General features: G+C 42.7%; 1 protein-coding gene across 3 annotated transcripts in view; it reads right to left on the bottom strand.

The window, feature by feature from the left end:
- Window positions 1–678: 678 nt before the first annotated feature.
- The window catches only part of mfsd8l1 (major facilitator superfamily domain containing 8-like 1), a 78,119-nt gene continuing 62,452 nt past the window's right edge, over window positions 679–16,345 (bottom strand). For 2 of the 3 annotated variants that reach the window (XM_060834130.1, XM_060834131.1), the window contains 3 exons: window positions 10,529–10,659; window positions 7,090–7,213; window positions 679–872 (listed from right to left, as the gene is read on the bottom strand). In XM_060834130.1, coding sequence (XP_060690113.1) covers window positions 7,121–7,213; window positions 10,529–10,659 — 224 coding nt within the window. In that variant the 3' untranslated portion in view covers window positions 679–872; window positions 7,090–7,120. Of the gene's footprint in view, window positions 873–7,089; window positions 7,214–10,528; window positions 10,660–16,345 lie in introns of those variants that run through there. The other variant, XR_009645328.1, reaches the window with a different exon arrangement.

Below are 16,345 nucleotides of genomic sequence, written 5' to 3'. Positions count from 1 at the left end.
TGAAAAAACAAGGTGAAAATTTAGTTGTTACCTTCTACTCCTCATTCAGTCCCAGGAATGAATTTCAAAAGCACTGTCCAAATATATATGGCCTATCAAAATGAGTTAGAATCTCAACCAGATTAGTGTAAGAGAAACAATGGTCAGCAACAAACTTGAATGTCGAGGTGCAGTGAGATTTTATCTCCCTCTGCCTCATTCCATAATCACAAGCCAACTCTCATTCAATCCCAAGAATTACAGGCAGTTGGGTGGCAGAAAATAATTGCAGATACTCAAAGGGCATGATTTTCAAGGTCTAATGGACGTAAGACCTGAGGTTGAGAGACTCCACCAAAGGCTCATTTTAGCAATTTTCTTTTCAAAAATACTGTAAACAGAAATACTGTAAATTAACTCAAATGCTGGTGGTTTTAACACAGCAATGCTAGGCTTCAACACCAAACAATGATGAAAAGTAAATAGATACACATTGTGACATCCATCACAATCGCTTTTACTTTTACAACATTAATATCTGACAATGCAAAAAAAAGTTTATCTCCAAAATTCAGTTTATTTAACAGTGATTTATTAGCAAATGTAGACACAATGTTTGTAATTTAAAATATAATCTTTACAATGTGTACACTTATCTAAATATTGATACAGAATTGGAACAAATAAGAATACACTGCATTCATTTGTTCACATTTTATATTATCTCAATATTGTTTTCCTAACATCTTATTACAGCAAAAGAATATCAGTTAATTTTCACAGTTGCCAAAATGTACAAAAAATAGACTCAGAAGTGTTCACATTAAATATGGCAAAAAATGTGCATATCAGATGATGCTTGAAGTCTCACAACAGCAACATTGACTTGAGATCTGGAATCAAAACAAACAGATTACTTTTGTGCAAATAAATTGTTAAAAAGGAATTTCATTACAAAGAAGAATCGACACTGCACTGAAAATAGAACATGAATGGGCGACAAACAATGATAAAGACAAACTACAAAGCAGTAATTTAATTAAATGTTTCAGATGATGACACAGAAACAAAGCCCAAATGGTTGAAAACTGAATCCCAGGATACTATTACTGCATCTATCGCAATCTCTATTGTTCTGAATATTAGACTTTTTTTCAGTTACGCATAGACATTTTGCAGTGTATTTGAAATGTACTGCTGCCAGTTTTCTGAGGAATATCAGTATAGCAACTTGAAGCCCAGCAACATTTCCCACTGAGATTCACTGCTAAGGGGTGCTGGCATTGAGAGGTAATATAACCATGTTAGGAAGGCATTTAATAAATCTCAAGTGACTGCAGATAATTCTTTTCCAAAGTTCCAATGGGCTAAACTCTGCACTTTCCTTTGGAGGGAAAATCAATTCCTGTTCATGCCACTGAATTGGATTGCAATAAATCAAGCCTCTTCCAATGCATCATTTCAGTGGGAGAAATTGTAAGTAAAAACCAAAAAGAACTGCGGTTACTGTAACTCAAACAAATAACAGAAGTTGATGGAAAAGCTCAGCCTAGGTTTCCTAAAGTTACTCCAATAAAATATCAAGGAGCAAATAAATTCACAACAAAGCTTACAATTTCTCCAACAGAAGTCAGGAATGTTTCTGGTCCAGTGACCTTTCCTGATTTCTCTGCACAGATGCTGCCAGACCTGCTGAGCTTTTTCAGCAACTTCTGTTTTTGTTGGAGAAATTGTAAGCTTTGTTGCAAGTTTATTTGCTCCTGGATATTTTACTGGAATAACTTTAGGAAACCTATGTACATTTGAGGTAGTCCTTAATTAAAGGGAAAGATTAATGGTTTTATAATGACTAATGCTATGTAACGTCATGTATGATGCGTGAAAAACTTTGATCTTCAATACTATTCAAAGACTGACATAAGGTTTCATTTTCTAAACTAAAATATCCAGGTCAATACTATTGCAGTACTGATGCATTGTTTAAGGTTACATTTGTTGATGGAGCTGTTGAACTGTACTGATGGTTCACATGGACATATAAGATTTTGCAACATTATTCAAAGAACACACAAAGGGGAGACATTCACCCCTTAGCTATCAGCACACAAAAGAGTTGACTGTTCACTGAATTATGGGGATATTCTGCATTAGTCTAAACAGGCTTCAAATATTTTCTCTAGATTATATACAGGTATGCGATGAGAAACTCTCAAAATTCTGGATGACCTTTGGCAGCCTTGGTGAAAATTGTGTACACATCATGTATTCATACTTCAGAATTTCAACTATAGGTTTTGCATATTGCTGGAGTAGTGATGGTCTATGTTTTGGAGAGGTGGATGGAAGAGGAAGAGGAAGCAACAGCCATGGGGAATGGGAAGAGGGGTGGCATGGTGGCTCAGTGGTTAGCACTGCGGCCTCACAGCACCAGGGACCCAGGTTCGATTCCAGCCTCAGGCGACTGTCTGTGAAGAGTTTGTACATTCTCCCTGTGTCTGCGTGGGTTTCCTCCCACAGTCCAAAGATGTGCAGGTTAGGTGAATTGGCCACGCTAAATTGCCCATAGTGTTAGGTGAAGGGGTAAATGGGTCTGGGTCGGTTGTGCTTCGGTGGGTCGGTGTGGACTTGTTGGGCTGAAGGGCCTGTTTCCACACAGTAGGGAATCTAATCTAATGTAAATGTCTGAGGTTTCCTTATCATTTTCAGTTGCCAAATACCTTATCAATTGGGTGTTTGGAAATTGGACAGTCACTATTATAATTTCATGGGCTTTGTAAATTGAGTTACAATGTTACATTCCTTCATTTATATTGGAGGTGTACCCTAGAACTCTGGAGGAAGCTAGAGAAGTGATTGCTGGGCCCCTTGCTGAAATGTTTGTATCTTCGACAGTCACAGGTGAGGTGCCGGAAGACCGGAGGTTGGTTAACATGGTGCCACTGTTTAAGAAGGGTGGTAAGGACAAGCCAGGCATCTATAGATCAGTGAGCCTGACGTCACTGGTGGGCAAGTTGTTGGAGGGAATCCTGAGGGACAGGATGTACATGTGTTTGGAAAGGCAAGGACTGATTAGGGACAGTCAACATGGCTTTGTGCATGGGAAATCATGTGTCACAAACTTGATTGAGTTTTTTGAGGAAGTAACAAAGAGGATTGATGAGGGCAGAGCAGTAGATGAGATCTATATGGACTTCAGTAAGGCATTCAACAAAGTTCCCCATGTGAGACTGATCAGCAAGGTTAGATCTCACGGAATACAGGGAGTACTAGCCATTTGGATACAGAACTGGCTCAAAGTTAGAAGGCAGAGGGTGGTGGAAGAAAGTTGTTTTTTAGACTGGAGGTCTGTGACCAGTGAAGTGCCACAAGGATCGGTGCTGGGTCCTCTACTTTTTGGATGTGAGCATAAGAGGTACAGTTAGTCAGTTTGCAGATGACACCAAAATTGAAGGTGTAGTGGACAGCGAAGAGAGTTACCTCAGATAACAACAGGATCTTGACCAGATGGGCCAATGGGCTGAGAAGTGGCTGATGGAGTTTAATTCAGATAAATGTGAGGTGCTGCATTTTAGGAAAGCAACCCTTAGCAGGACTTAAACACTTAATGGTAAGGTCCTAGGGCGTGTTGCTGAATAAAGAGACCTTGGAATACAGGTTCATAGCTCCTTGAAAGTGGAGTCGCAGGTAGATAGGATAGTGAAGGCGGCATTTGGTATGCTTTCCTTTATTGGTCAGAGTATTGAGTACAGGAGTTGGGAGGTCATGTTGCGGCTATACAGGACATTGGTTAGGCCAGTGTTGGAATATTGCGTGAGATTCTGGTCTCCTTCCTCTCGGAAAGATGTTGTGAAACTTGAAAGGGTTCAGAAAAGATTTATAAGGATTTTGCCAGGGTTGGAGGATTTGAGTTATAGGGAGAGGCTGAACAGGCTGGGGCTGTTTTTTCTGGAGTGTCGAAGGCTGAGGGGTGACCTTATGCAGGTTTACAAAATTATGAGGGGAATGGATAGGGTAAATAGGCAAAGTCTTTTCCTTGGGGTCAGGGAGTCCAGAACTAGAGGGCATTGGTTTAGGGTGAGAGGGGAAAGATATGAGACACCTGCAGGGCAACCTTTTCACACAGAGGGTGGTACGTGTATGGAATGAGCTGCGAGAGGAAGTGGTGGAGGCTGGTACAATTGCAACATTTAAGAGGCATTTGGATGGGTATATGAATAGGAAGGGTTTGGAGGGATATGGACTGGGTGCTGGCAGGTGGAAGTAGATTGGGTTGGGATATCTGGTCGGCATAGACAGGTCTGTTTCCGTGCTGTACATCTCTATGACTCTATGATGAAACAATAAAACCACAAGAAAATCAACAGGAGGAAATCTAAATGTGACTACACAAAATATGTGTTAATGGAAAAACAGGACTACAACCCCAGATAAACAAAAATCTTCCACTAAAAATGATGTATGCAATTAACTTCAAATAAATTGAGACAGCAGATAATATAGATACTTAATTATAAATCGGAAACAAAAGTAATGTTTAGATTTCTAATATTGTTCAGACTATTACTTCACCACACCCATCGCTCAACTTAGCCATTCAACACACTCCACAAGCCAATTCTTTCAGAGGCACAAGTACTGTCGTCTATGCAGCTTTTCTCTTTTTCCATTCAATTCATTCTTCGATTCCCCCATTCAAGCTGATGATCCCTTCCCAGTTAATCTAACACCATTCTCTCCTCCAAGCAAGTTCCCTTGTCCTCTAGGTAGCAGAGGTCACAGATTTGGAATTGTTGTTGTGGCAGCCTTAGTAAGTTACTACAATACTTCTTATAGATGGCAAACACTGTGTCGGTGGTGAAGTAAGTGAATGTCTAAGGTGTTGGGTGAGATGCCAGTCACAATTGCCACTTTGTCCTACACAGTATTGAGCTTCCTAAGTGCTGTTGGAGCTGCACACATCAGGGAAGCGAAGAGAACACCTGATTTGCTTTGAGAGTGGAAAGGCATTGGTGAAACAGAGGGGGCTGACTCACTTGCTGCAGAATTCCTAGCCTCTGATGTGCTCTTGTTACAACAGTATTTTATAAAGGCTGATCCAGTGGTCAATGGTAACTTCCAGGATGTTAAAAGTGGGGATTCAGCAAATGATAATGATATTGAATGTCAAGGAATATTGTTAGAATATCCCTTGATGAAGCTGATTATGACTAGCACTTGCATAGCATAAACATTAGCTGCCATTTATCAGCCTACATGGTGTCCAGGTCTTGCTGTATTTGCTGTCTTGCTGCACATGGATTACTTCAGTATCTGAGGAGACACGAATGGGACTAACATTGAGATCACCCCTACTTTTGATGTTATAATAGTGTGAAGGTCATTAATAAGCAACTGAAAGTGGGTGGGTCGAGGTCATACCCCGGAGAACTCCTTCAGTGAAGTCGTGGGGCTGAAATGATTGATACTGAGGGCAGTCACTGTCACCTTGTCCCTGCAGTTCAGCTCTTTTGTCCGTGTTTGAACCATAATTATAATGACATCAGGGGCTGCGTGGCCCTGGTGGAACCCAAGCTAAGAATTGGTGAGTAGACTATTCCTTTGATAGCATTGTTGGCAGCTCCTTTTCCTTCATTTATATGATTATAAGTAGACTTTGAGGGCAGTAATTCAGTGGATTACATTTGAGCTGCTTGTTGTGGATTGAATATACCTCAGCAATCATCCACACTGTCATGTAGCTGCACTGGAAGAGCTTGACTTGAAGCAAAAATTTCCAGTAGCATTATCAGGATCAATAACTTTTGCAGTATCTAGTGCCCTGTGCAGTTTCTTGATATCAAATGGAGTGAATCAAATTGACTAAAGGATGTCTTCCAAGATTGGCTAACCTCAGAAAGAAGCCATGATAAAATTATCAATTCAGCAATTATGGCTGAGGATGGACACAAATCCCTCAGGCTCGTCTTTTTCACTGATGGATGGCTCCAGCATTAAGGGTGCAGATATAGGTACAGCAAGCACTTCCTGTTACTTGTTTAATTGTCCATTACCATTCATAGCTGGACGCAGCAGAACTGCGGAGCTTAGATCCAATTCTGCAGTTGTGGGATCACTTAGCCCTAACTAATGGTTCCACTGTTCGTATGGAAGTACTCTAGAGTTGTCGTTTCTCCAGGTTGACACCCCATTTTTGCTCTAGGATACCCTGCTACACTCTTCAGTGATCTGGCTTGATGGTAATGTTAGAGTGCAGGGGTTGCACTGGGCCATATGATTGCAGATTATAGTGGAAGACAATTCTACTGTTACTTGTGACCCACAGTACTTGATGTATGCCCAAATTTGAGTTGCTAGATCTTTCTTGATGTCTGTCCTAATTAACACTGTGATTGTACCTACCACTGAGCTGCGTGGCACTATCAATGTGAGGACAGTAATTTGTCTCCACAATAATTCTGTCATGTTCACCCCTATTGATGCTGCCAAGGATCATGAACAGACATGTATGAGGAGTCGTAGGAGCCTGAGGTCAACTGAGATGTTCCCTCACCGACTGCTACAAACTCAGTCTAGCAGCTGGAACTGTCATGGTATTGCTGAGCCACTTGCGGTAGCACTCATTAAAGTACTCCACTTTGGTTATTATTAAAACATTAGCAAGTTTCTTGATTGTGAGGTGAAATATCTGTACATTTTAAGAAATGGTTCTGCTGGAGCATATATAATTCACCTAGTGAAATCTCAGAAGTAAGTTGACCTCCCACCTTTAATTCAGTCAGTCAGATATTACCATAGTTCTAGTGGTACAGAGAGTCAGAAAAGCAAGAAGAGTCAAAGACTACAGGAATCAGAATGAGGGAACACAGGATGAAGCTCAGAACAGGTGAGATATTTTGATAGATTGCACAGAATGATTTAGGCTAACTTCGAAAATAGTTAGGCATTTGGTGAGAGAAATAAATAACTGAGGTATATTGTTTTCGAACTCAGACATAGCAAATGGGCCAAAATAGTCTCTCTGCTCCTATAGTTTCTCATTTCTCAAGTTACCTTTGCAGTCAATTTATTTTACTCTTCTGCATCATCAATAATTGCTTCATGTCACTCTACCTTGCAGTTTTTCTGGATTTATTTTGCACTTTCAGCAATCATCTTCCACATTTCTCCCTGTCACAGGTGAGATCAGTGTCGGGGGAGTTTCAACCAAATAACTGTACGATAATACCATCATTATCTAAAATAGAAAATATGGTTAGATGAACTCAGTTCATAGTTAGGTAAATTGTAAGAATACCATACACATAAAGCTGGCTAACAGTTCAGTCAAACTTGGCATTTAAAAGAAAACCTCGAGAATGTTAGAGAAAGTCAGGTTTGGCAACATTTATGGAGATAGAAATAGAATTAATGCTTTGCATCTGGTAGGACTTCTTCAGAAGTAGCTGTGCCGTACAGTTTGGCTAGAACCACACTAGTCGTGCAGCACAAGCCTTTGGCGCTACTCTTTTAATATTGGTGCAGCTCAGAGTCTTTAGTGTATCCAATGTATTCAGGTGTGTCTTGACATTATGTTGTATGAATAGGCTGAAGAACAACAGCTGCGATGGTAGAAACTTCAGAAGGACACCAAGATCGATTACTACTTTACATTTCTGGCTGAAGATAGCTGCAAATGCTTCAGCCTTGTTTTTAAATGCATGTTCTGGATTCTCACATTATTGAAGCTGGGGATGTTCACATTGCCTCCTCTTTCCATTAACTGTTTAACTGACAACCACTATTCACAACAGGGTGTGGTAGAACTGCAGAATTTTGATGTGGGATTGCTTATTTTCTTTTGCTGTTTCCATGTTTTAACATGCATGTTAACTTCACTAGATTGGCAACTTCTTATTAAGTACACCTAGTACTGCAGCCAAAATGTTTTCTGCGCTAACATAAAAGCTAAACATTGCAGATGTTGATGTGCTGAAATAAAAACTAAGTACATTAGAAATTCAGCAAGTCTGGCAGCACTCGTGGAGAGAGAAACAGAGACCAACATGAATCTTTTTTTGGAATACTCTTCACATGCCAGGCCTGAGGTTGCAGACTATGGTGAATATAATTCTGCTTCTGATTGTCCAAAGTAACGGATAGATATATCTGTTCTGGATCTATGCCATTTAGCAAAGAGTCACACAATGTCACACACCACTGCGGAGAGTGCTCTCAATACAAAGAAGGTTCTTTTACCTCCACAACGGCTAAGAACTCCTACCAATGTTGTCATGTACTTTGTTAGATATGGGCTTTAAGACTCAGTCATTTTGGTCAGGAGTACGTGACTGAGCGATTTGTTGTGATGGACAACATTACATTTGGTGCCTGATCAGCTAAGGGACCGCAGGAAGCAGTAATCAAATAATTTTGATTCCCAGAAATAAAAGCAGAAAACACTAAGTGCGTTTCTCTTTACTTTGTGACTGGCTGAGTTAATATTTCTGGGAAATATTCTTGGACTGGAAAAAATTAGCAGTATAATAGACTTTAAGCATTCAGAGATAATGGAAAGGGATGGGAGAAGAAGTGAAAAGAAAACAAAAAACCTATGATAGCATGGAACGCAAGACTGATTAAATGACAAAGGGAGGTAGCGCAAACTTAAAAACAGGACACAAATAAAACAGAAAGAGGAATCTTCTTGGCAAGGTTTAATTTAATTGAGAACAATAGAATCATCAACATCTGCCAACTGAAAAAAACTAGGGCAGAAATTATGACCTGTAACTGTTGAGTGAAATGTTGGCTGTCAAATTCCTGTTCCTCAAGTGAACGTTGAACTTCATTGAAGCAGTGTAGGAGGTCAAGAGCAAAAGTGGTCAGAAACAGACTGACGTGGAGAATTAAAATGACAGGCAACTGGAAGCTCGGAGGGTCATGCTTGCAGACTGAATAGAGATGTTCTGAAAAGTATAATGGAGTCCCTGTCATGCAAAGTGCCTACAATACATCAAATTGCAAACAAAAGAAAAACATTGTTCCACCTGGAGTAGATGCAGTCCTGAAATATAGGAAGGGAGGAGACAAAACAGGTTAGTTTGTAACTTCTGCATCTGCTTGTGAATAGGATATGGGCAAGGGACGAGCTACTCTGGTTGATTTAGGAGTGGATCAAGGAATGGTTCCTTCAGAATGCTGAAAGGAGAACAAAGGGAAAGAAGGCAAAGGAAACAGTGGCTGCTGCTGCACTGCAAGTGGTAGAAGATGATCTATTGAATATGGTGTCTGGTTAGTTGGAAGGTGAGGACAATGGGAGCCCAATGTAGATTCTGGGAGGAAAGGGGAGTATTGGGAAACAGAACAGACATGTTCAACAGTCTTGTCAAACAGGAGAATCCTTGTTTGAGGACAAAGGGAGACATATCAAAAGCACTAACATGGAAAGTAGTACCATTAGAAAATATGTAAAAAAAACCCTTCAGAAACAAGAAATGGAAGAGGCCTTACAGAAAGATAGCTGTAGCGAGGTCTGAACACACTTATTATAGGTATGAACTGAGTCAATGGATGCGAAGATGAGGGAAGCATTGCAATTAATGGCAATGCTGATTCAATATTCCAGTTGAACATGACACTAGGAAACAGTCATTAGTCATTAATGTGCTAGATATAGGGACAATGAAGGAGATTGGTGTAGGACTAGAACAAAACATTTTCCATTAATTCCTATGTCTAATCTAACGTTACCAGCCTTGATGGAGTCCTGAGTCAATCTTGAATCTTTCAGGATCACTCCCTTCTAACAGTACCTTGTATTCCACACAGAATAACAAAAAAAGATGAATTGCACTATTATATTTTACATTAGGATTAAACCACGGCACTACATCATGGGCCAAAGGGCCTGTTCTGTGCTGTACTTTTCTATGTTCTTTGTTCTATGTTATATTGCTTTCTAAATTTTAACACAAACCTTCAGATGTTAATAAGTTAGTTTATGCACCCTTCAATCCATTATTAAAACAGAAAAGTTTACTTATGCTCTGACCCATGTTATTTGTCAAAAAAATTAATTAGTCTGCAATATCTCAGATAGAAATGAATCCACAGGATTCTCTGATGACTAAGCAAACAGTTGATCTACAATAGAGCAGCAAAGTGCAAAGTTCATTAGTTGAAACTTAGAAGTTTAGCACAGATTCTAAAGTTGTACTTGTGATCCCAGTCCAAAGGTGGGAATTACAAAACATCAGCAGAGGCTTCAAATTCCCAGCTGCTATCCATTGCACAGTTTTTCTGTGGTCAACAGCAGAACTGAAATATCTCTGACACTTCAAAGTGCAAAGCAATATAATGGATTTGAGGCAGGATGTGAAGTCTTAATGCACAAAGCATTTGACTTCACTGAGGAAAGCTGTATGAATCAGTTTTTTTTGGTCTATTTATTTACATAACTATTGAGATTGGTAAAGTAAAAGGAAAATTTGTATTAGCAGCTGATTTTCCAATTTACAAACCAGAAATTACATCAAGAAACAGTAACAATTCCTAATACAATTTAACTTACAGTCAGAAGTGTCAGAAGACCCATCATGACTCCCAACATTATGTAAAGGTTATTAGTTAAGCCGCCTGCCCACATAGGACCCAATATTGTGGCAAGTCCTCCAATTGAACGACGCAATCCTTGACTGAATCCTGCAAAGGAAACGGATGCAATTGGATTTAGTCATTCATGTAGAACAGGAATGTAAACTTTAAAATGTGTTGCTGGAAAAGCAGGTCAGGTAGCATCAAAGGAACAGGAGAATCGACGTTTCGGGCATAAGCCCTTCTTCAGGAATGAGGAGGGTGTGCCAAGCAGACTAAGATAAAAGGTAGGGAGGAGGGACTTGGGGGAAGGGCGTTGGGAATACGATAGGTGGAAGGAGGTTAAGGTGAGGGTAATAGACTGGAGAGGCGGTGGGGCGGAGAGGTCGGGAAGTAGATTGCAGGTCAAGAAGGTAGTGCTGAGTCTGAGGGTTGGAACTGAGAAAAGGTGGAGGGAGGGGAAATGAGAAAGCTGGAGAAATCTGCATTCATCCCTTGTGGTTGGAGGGTTCCGAGGTGGAAGATGAGGCGCTCTTCCTCCAGGCGGCGTGTTGCCACGGTCAGGCGATGGAGGGGGCCAAGGACCTGCATGTCCTTGGCTGAGTGGGAGGGGGAGTTAAAGTGTTCAGCCATGGGGCGGTTGGGTTGGTTGGTGCGAGTGTCCCAGAGGCGTTCTCCGAAACGTTCCGTAAGTAGGCGGCCTGTCTCCCCAATGTATAGGAGGCCACATCGGGTGCAGCGAATGCAGTAAATGATGTGTGTGGAGGTGCAGGTGAATTTCTAACGGATGTGGAAGGATCCCTTGGGGCCTTGGAGGGAAGTGAGGGGGGAGGTGTGGGCGCAAGTTTTGCATTTCTTGCAGTTGCAGGGGAAGGTGCCGGGAGCAGAGGTTGGGTTGGTGGGGGGTGTGAATCTGACGAGGGAGTCGCGGGGAGAGTGGTCTTTCCGGAATGCTGATAGGGGTGGGGAGGGAAATATATCCTTGGTGGTGGGGTCTGTTTGGAGGTGGCGGAAATGACGAAGGATGATACGATGTATCTGGAGGTTGGTAGGGTGGTAGGTGAGGACTAGTGGGGTTCTGTCCTGGTGGTGATTGGAGGGGCGGGGTTCAAGGGCAGAGGAGCGGGAAGTGGAGGAGATGCGGTGGAGAGCATCGTCAACCACTCTGAGGAGAAATTGCGGTCTTTGAAGAAGGAGGCCATCTGTGTTGTTCGGTATTGGAATCGGTCCTCCTGGGAGCAGATGCGGCAGAGGCGAAGGAATTGGGAATATGGGATGGCATTTTTACAGGGGGCAGGGTGGGAGGTGTAGTAATTTAGGTAGCTGTGGGAGTCAGTCGGTTTATAGCAAATGCCCGTGTAGAGTCGGTCGTCCAAGATAGAAATGAAGAGGTCTAGGAAGGGGAGGGAGGAGTCTGAGACGGTCCAGGTAAATGTGAGTTCGGGGTGGAAGGTGTTAGTAAAGTGGATGAACTGTTCAACCTCCTCGTGGGAGCCCCGATACAGTCACCGATGTAGCGGAGGAAAAGGTGGGGGGTGGTGCCAGTGTAGCTGCGGAAGTTCCACATATCCAATGAAGAGGCAGGCATAGCTGGGGCCCATGTGGGTGCCCATGGCTACTCCTTTGGTTTGGAGGAAGTGGGAGGATTGAAAAGAGAAGTTGTTCAGAGTGAGGACCAGTTTTGTCAGTCGAAGGAGTGTGTCAGTGGAAGGGTACTGTTTGGGTCGGCGGGAAAGGAAGAAGTGGAGGGCTTTGAGGCCTTTGTGATGGGGGATGGAGGTGTATAGTGGCTGGATGTCCATGGTGAAGATAAGGCGTTGGGGGCCGGGGAAGCGCAAATCATGGAGGAGATAGAGGGCGTGATTGGTGTCCCGAACGGAGGTGGGGAGTTCATGGACTAAGGGGTACAGGACCGTGTCAAGGTATGCAGAAATGAGTTCGGTGGGGCAGGAGCAGGCTGAGACAATGGGTTGGCCGGCGCAGTCAGGTTTGTGGATTTTGGGCAGCAGGTAGAAACTGGCGGTGCGGGGTCAGCCATGATTTTCGATTCCACGGTCCCCAACGCCTTATCTTCACCGTGGACATAAAATCCCTATACACCACCATCCCCCATCATGAAGGCCTCAAAGCCCTCGACTTCTTCCTTTCCCGCCGAACCAACCGGTACCCTTCCAATGACACCATCCTTCGACTGACTGAACTGGTCCTCATTCTGAGCAAGTTCTCATCCAATCCTCCCACTTCCTCCAAACCAAAGGAGTAGCCATGGGCACCTGCATGGGCCCCAGCTATGCCTGCCTCTTCGTTCGATATGTGGAACAGTCCATCTTCCAGAGCTACACAGGCACCACCACCCCACCTTTTCCTCCGCTACATCGGTGACTGTATTGGCTCTACCTCGCGCTCCCATGAGGAGTTTGAACAGTTCATCCACTTTACTAACACCTTCCACCCCAACCTCAAATTTACCTGGACTGTCTCAGACTCCTCCCCTTCCTCGACCTCTCCATTTCTATCTTGGAAGACCGACTCAATACAGATGTTTACTATAAACCGACCGACTCCCACAGCTACCTAGATTACATCTCCTCCCAACCTGCCCCCTGTAAAAACGCCATCCCATATTCCCAATTCCTTCGCCTTCGTTGCATCTGCTCCCAGGAGGACCAATTCCAATACCGAACAACCTAGATGGCCTCCTTCTTCAAAGACCGCAATTTCCCCTCAGACATGGTTGACGATGCTCTCCACCGCATCTCCTCCACCTCCCGCTCCTCCGCCCTTGAACCCCGCCCTGCCAATCGCCACCAGGACAGAACCCCACTGGTCCTCACCTACCTCCAGATACATCGTATCATCCTTAGTCATTTCCGCCACCTCCAAACAGACCCCCTCCACCAAGAATATATTTCCCTCCCCACTCCTATCAGCGTTCCGGAAAGACCACTCCCTCCGTGACTCCCTCGTCAGATCCACAACCCCCACCATCCCAACATCCATTCCTGGCACCTCCCCCTGCAACCACAAGAAATGCAAAACTTGTGTCCATACCTTCCCCCCTCACTTCCCTCCAAGGCCCCAAGGGATCCTTCCATATCTGTCAGAAATTCACCTGCACCTCCACACATATCATTTACTGCATTTGCTGTACCCGATGTGGCCTCCTATACATTGGGGAGACAGGCCGTCTACTTGTGGAACGTTTCAGAGGGACACCCGCACCAACCAACCCAACTGCCCTGTGGCTGAACACTAACTCCTCCTCCCACTCCGCCAAGGACATGCAGGTCCTTGGCCTCCTCCATCGCCAGACAACGGCAACACGATGCCTGGAGGAAGAGCGCCTCATCTTCCGCCTAGGAACACTCCAACCACAAGGGATGAATGCAGATTTCTCCAGCTTCCTCAATTCCCCTCCCCCCACCTTTTCTCAGTCCCAACCCTCAGATTCAGCACCGCCTTCTTGATCTGCAATCTTCTTCCTGACCTCTCCACCCCCACCCCCTCTCCGGCTTATCACCCTCACCTTAACCTCCTTCCACCTATCGTATTCCCAACGCCCCTCCCCCAAGTCCCTCCTCTCTACCTTTTATCTTAGCCTGCTTGGCACACCCTCCTCATTCCTGAAGGGCTTATGCCTGAAACGTCGATTCTCCTGTTCCTTTGATGCTGCCTGACCTGCTGCACTTTTCCAGCAACACATTGTTAAGCTCTGATCTCCAGCATCTGCAGTCCTTACTTTTTCCAGGAATGTAAGCTACTTTCTCAAACAAAGTTTGCATTATTTTAGAAATACCATAATTAAAAATTACAACCTGCATTTTAAGAGTTTGGGAAAACATGGTCTAGTTGCAATTTACTGACAAGGGCCAGTTTTTACACGCAAAGTACAGAAAAGGTAGCGCTAAAAGACAGAACTTTTAAAGCCAATGGGCCCTACAGAACATGAGAGGACAATGGCCTAGTGGAATTATCAAAGGCCCGTTGATCCAGAGACCCAGGTAATGTCGTGGGACCTAGGTTCAAATCCTGCGACGGCAGATGGTGGAACTTAATTCCGGAAATTTATTGACTTTAAGTTTCTAATGATGACCATGAATCCATGGTCAATTGTTGGGGAAAAACCCATCTGGTTCACTAATGTCCTTTAGGGCAGGAAACTACCTTCCTTACGTGGTCTGGCCTACATGTGACTCCAGACCCACAGCAATGTGGTTGATTCTTAACTAGGGATGGGCAATAAATGCTGGCCTAGCCAGTGACACCCTCATCCTATGAATGAATAAAAAAAAAAAAAATCAGGTTCTGGCACTGCTGTAAATTTATATTAGCAAAGCCAATCGAGCAATATCTCTCCAGCCTATAAACCTCGGATCGGCTCAGATTTGGGGAACATCTTACCATGAGGTAAACGTCAGACCTCAAATCAGGTATAGGGGGGACCTGGACTCAAATATAAAACTGAATGCTCTTTAAAACAGACAACAGAGATACTGGAATAAATGGGACAGAAAGTAGTACCCAATTTGAAGAAGAAAGTGTATATTGGATATTGAATTGCTGCGTGGTTGTAACAAAAAAGAAGCATGTTTGGATTGCGTGCTGCAATTAGGTATCTTCTTAGTGCAGGCATGTAACAAGGCAGCTCTTAAACTTCCACAGTACAAGAGTTTTAACAACCTGTGAGAATACCTACGTATTTCCCTGGGCCCTGAAGATCCCTCATTTATTACCCTTAAGGTGCTATAGGAGTCTGTTGAAAGTGGTGCATGAAAGTGGAATGTAATAATAGGGAAATACCAACTGGCAAATTAATTACCCTGGGCCTGCAGATTCAAAATTCAGAAGACCTCAGGTGTCACCCTGTTACAACTGCTAGGATCCGTTTAAGAACAGTTTACAAGCACCAGGAATAAGCTCAGTGGGAATAAATAAATTTGTGCAAATTATTCATGCTGTTTCATGCAACAAAACTACTTTTATTGAAGTTTAATGTCAAGAAATATCTAGTTTGCATTTGTGAAGATGCTTGGAGGTCAATTTGCAAAAATTGAAATAGATCCTTCCACATTTCCTTAAGCAGAACTCTTCTGAGGGTTGTCTAGACTGAAACACTATCTTATCCCCATCATTTTCCATTCCTCCTGCTTCTGGTTCACCTTGATAATGAAGACTTAAGCACAATATCAATATCAAAAGACTGCATGACAAAATTATACAAAAAAAGACTTCCCTTCGCCAAACTATTGACAGTTAACATCCAGAATCCTGTGATAGTTACATAGCTAACAAAATAGTTTTCTAATTGTTTCATTGTAGCTGTTTAAATATTAGTTGCTATGTCAGAACAAGCCAAGCATGATCAGTCTGGTCCTGCAATCCTCTGCCATGGGCTACTTTATTTATAGATAAGAGTTGAGAATGAGATGATGCCACAAGAAGCCCTACTGCTGATGACATTACTTTGCACATGAATGGTGGACGTGACTTTCCTTCGTCTAATTAGTGAAATGACACCATAGCTTACAAGTTCAAAATTGCATTATTAGCACCACATTTTAAGTATGTGTGTTTAATAATGTTAAAAGGATTTTTGGAATAATTGGTGATAAAATCATTATGATCCCAGCCGATGGTAATACTGGGAAACTCAGATCCTGAAGTGAGAGCTGCCTTGCATAAAATAGCTGTCAGTCATTGAACATATTATGAGGCTCTCAATTTACTTTTAACCAAAAAAATCAAAGTTCATTACACAGAAAAGATAAAATTAAATTACATCATAGAAGAAATA

This window comes from Hemiscyllium ocellatum, chromosome 13, assembly GCF_020745735.1.
Source record: "Hemiscyllium ocellatum isolate sHemOce1 chromosome 13, sHemOce1.pat.X.cur, whole genome shotgun sequence".
NCBI classification, from domain to species: domain Eukaryota; kingdom Metazoa; phylum Chordata; class Chondrichthyes; order Orectolobiformes; family Hemiscylliidae; genus Hemiscyllium; species Hemiscyllium ocellatum.
Note: the sequence above shows the minus strand (reverse complement) of the source record. Positions and strands in the feature narration are given on the sequence as shown.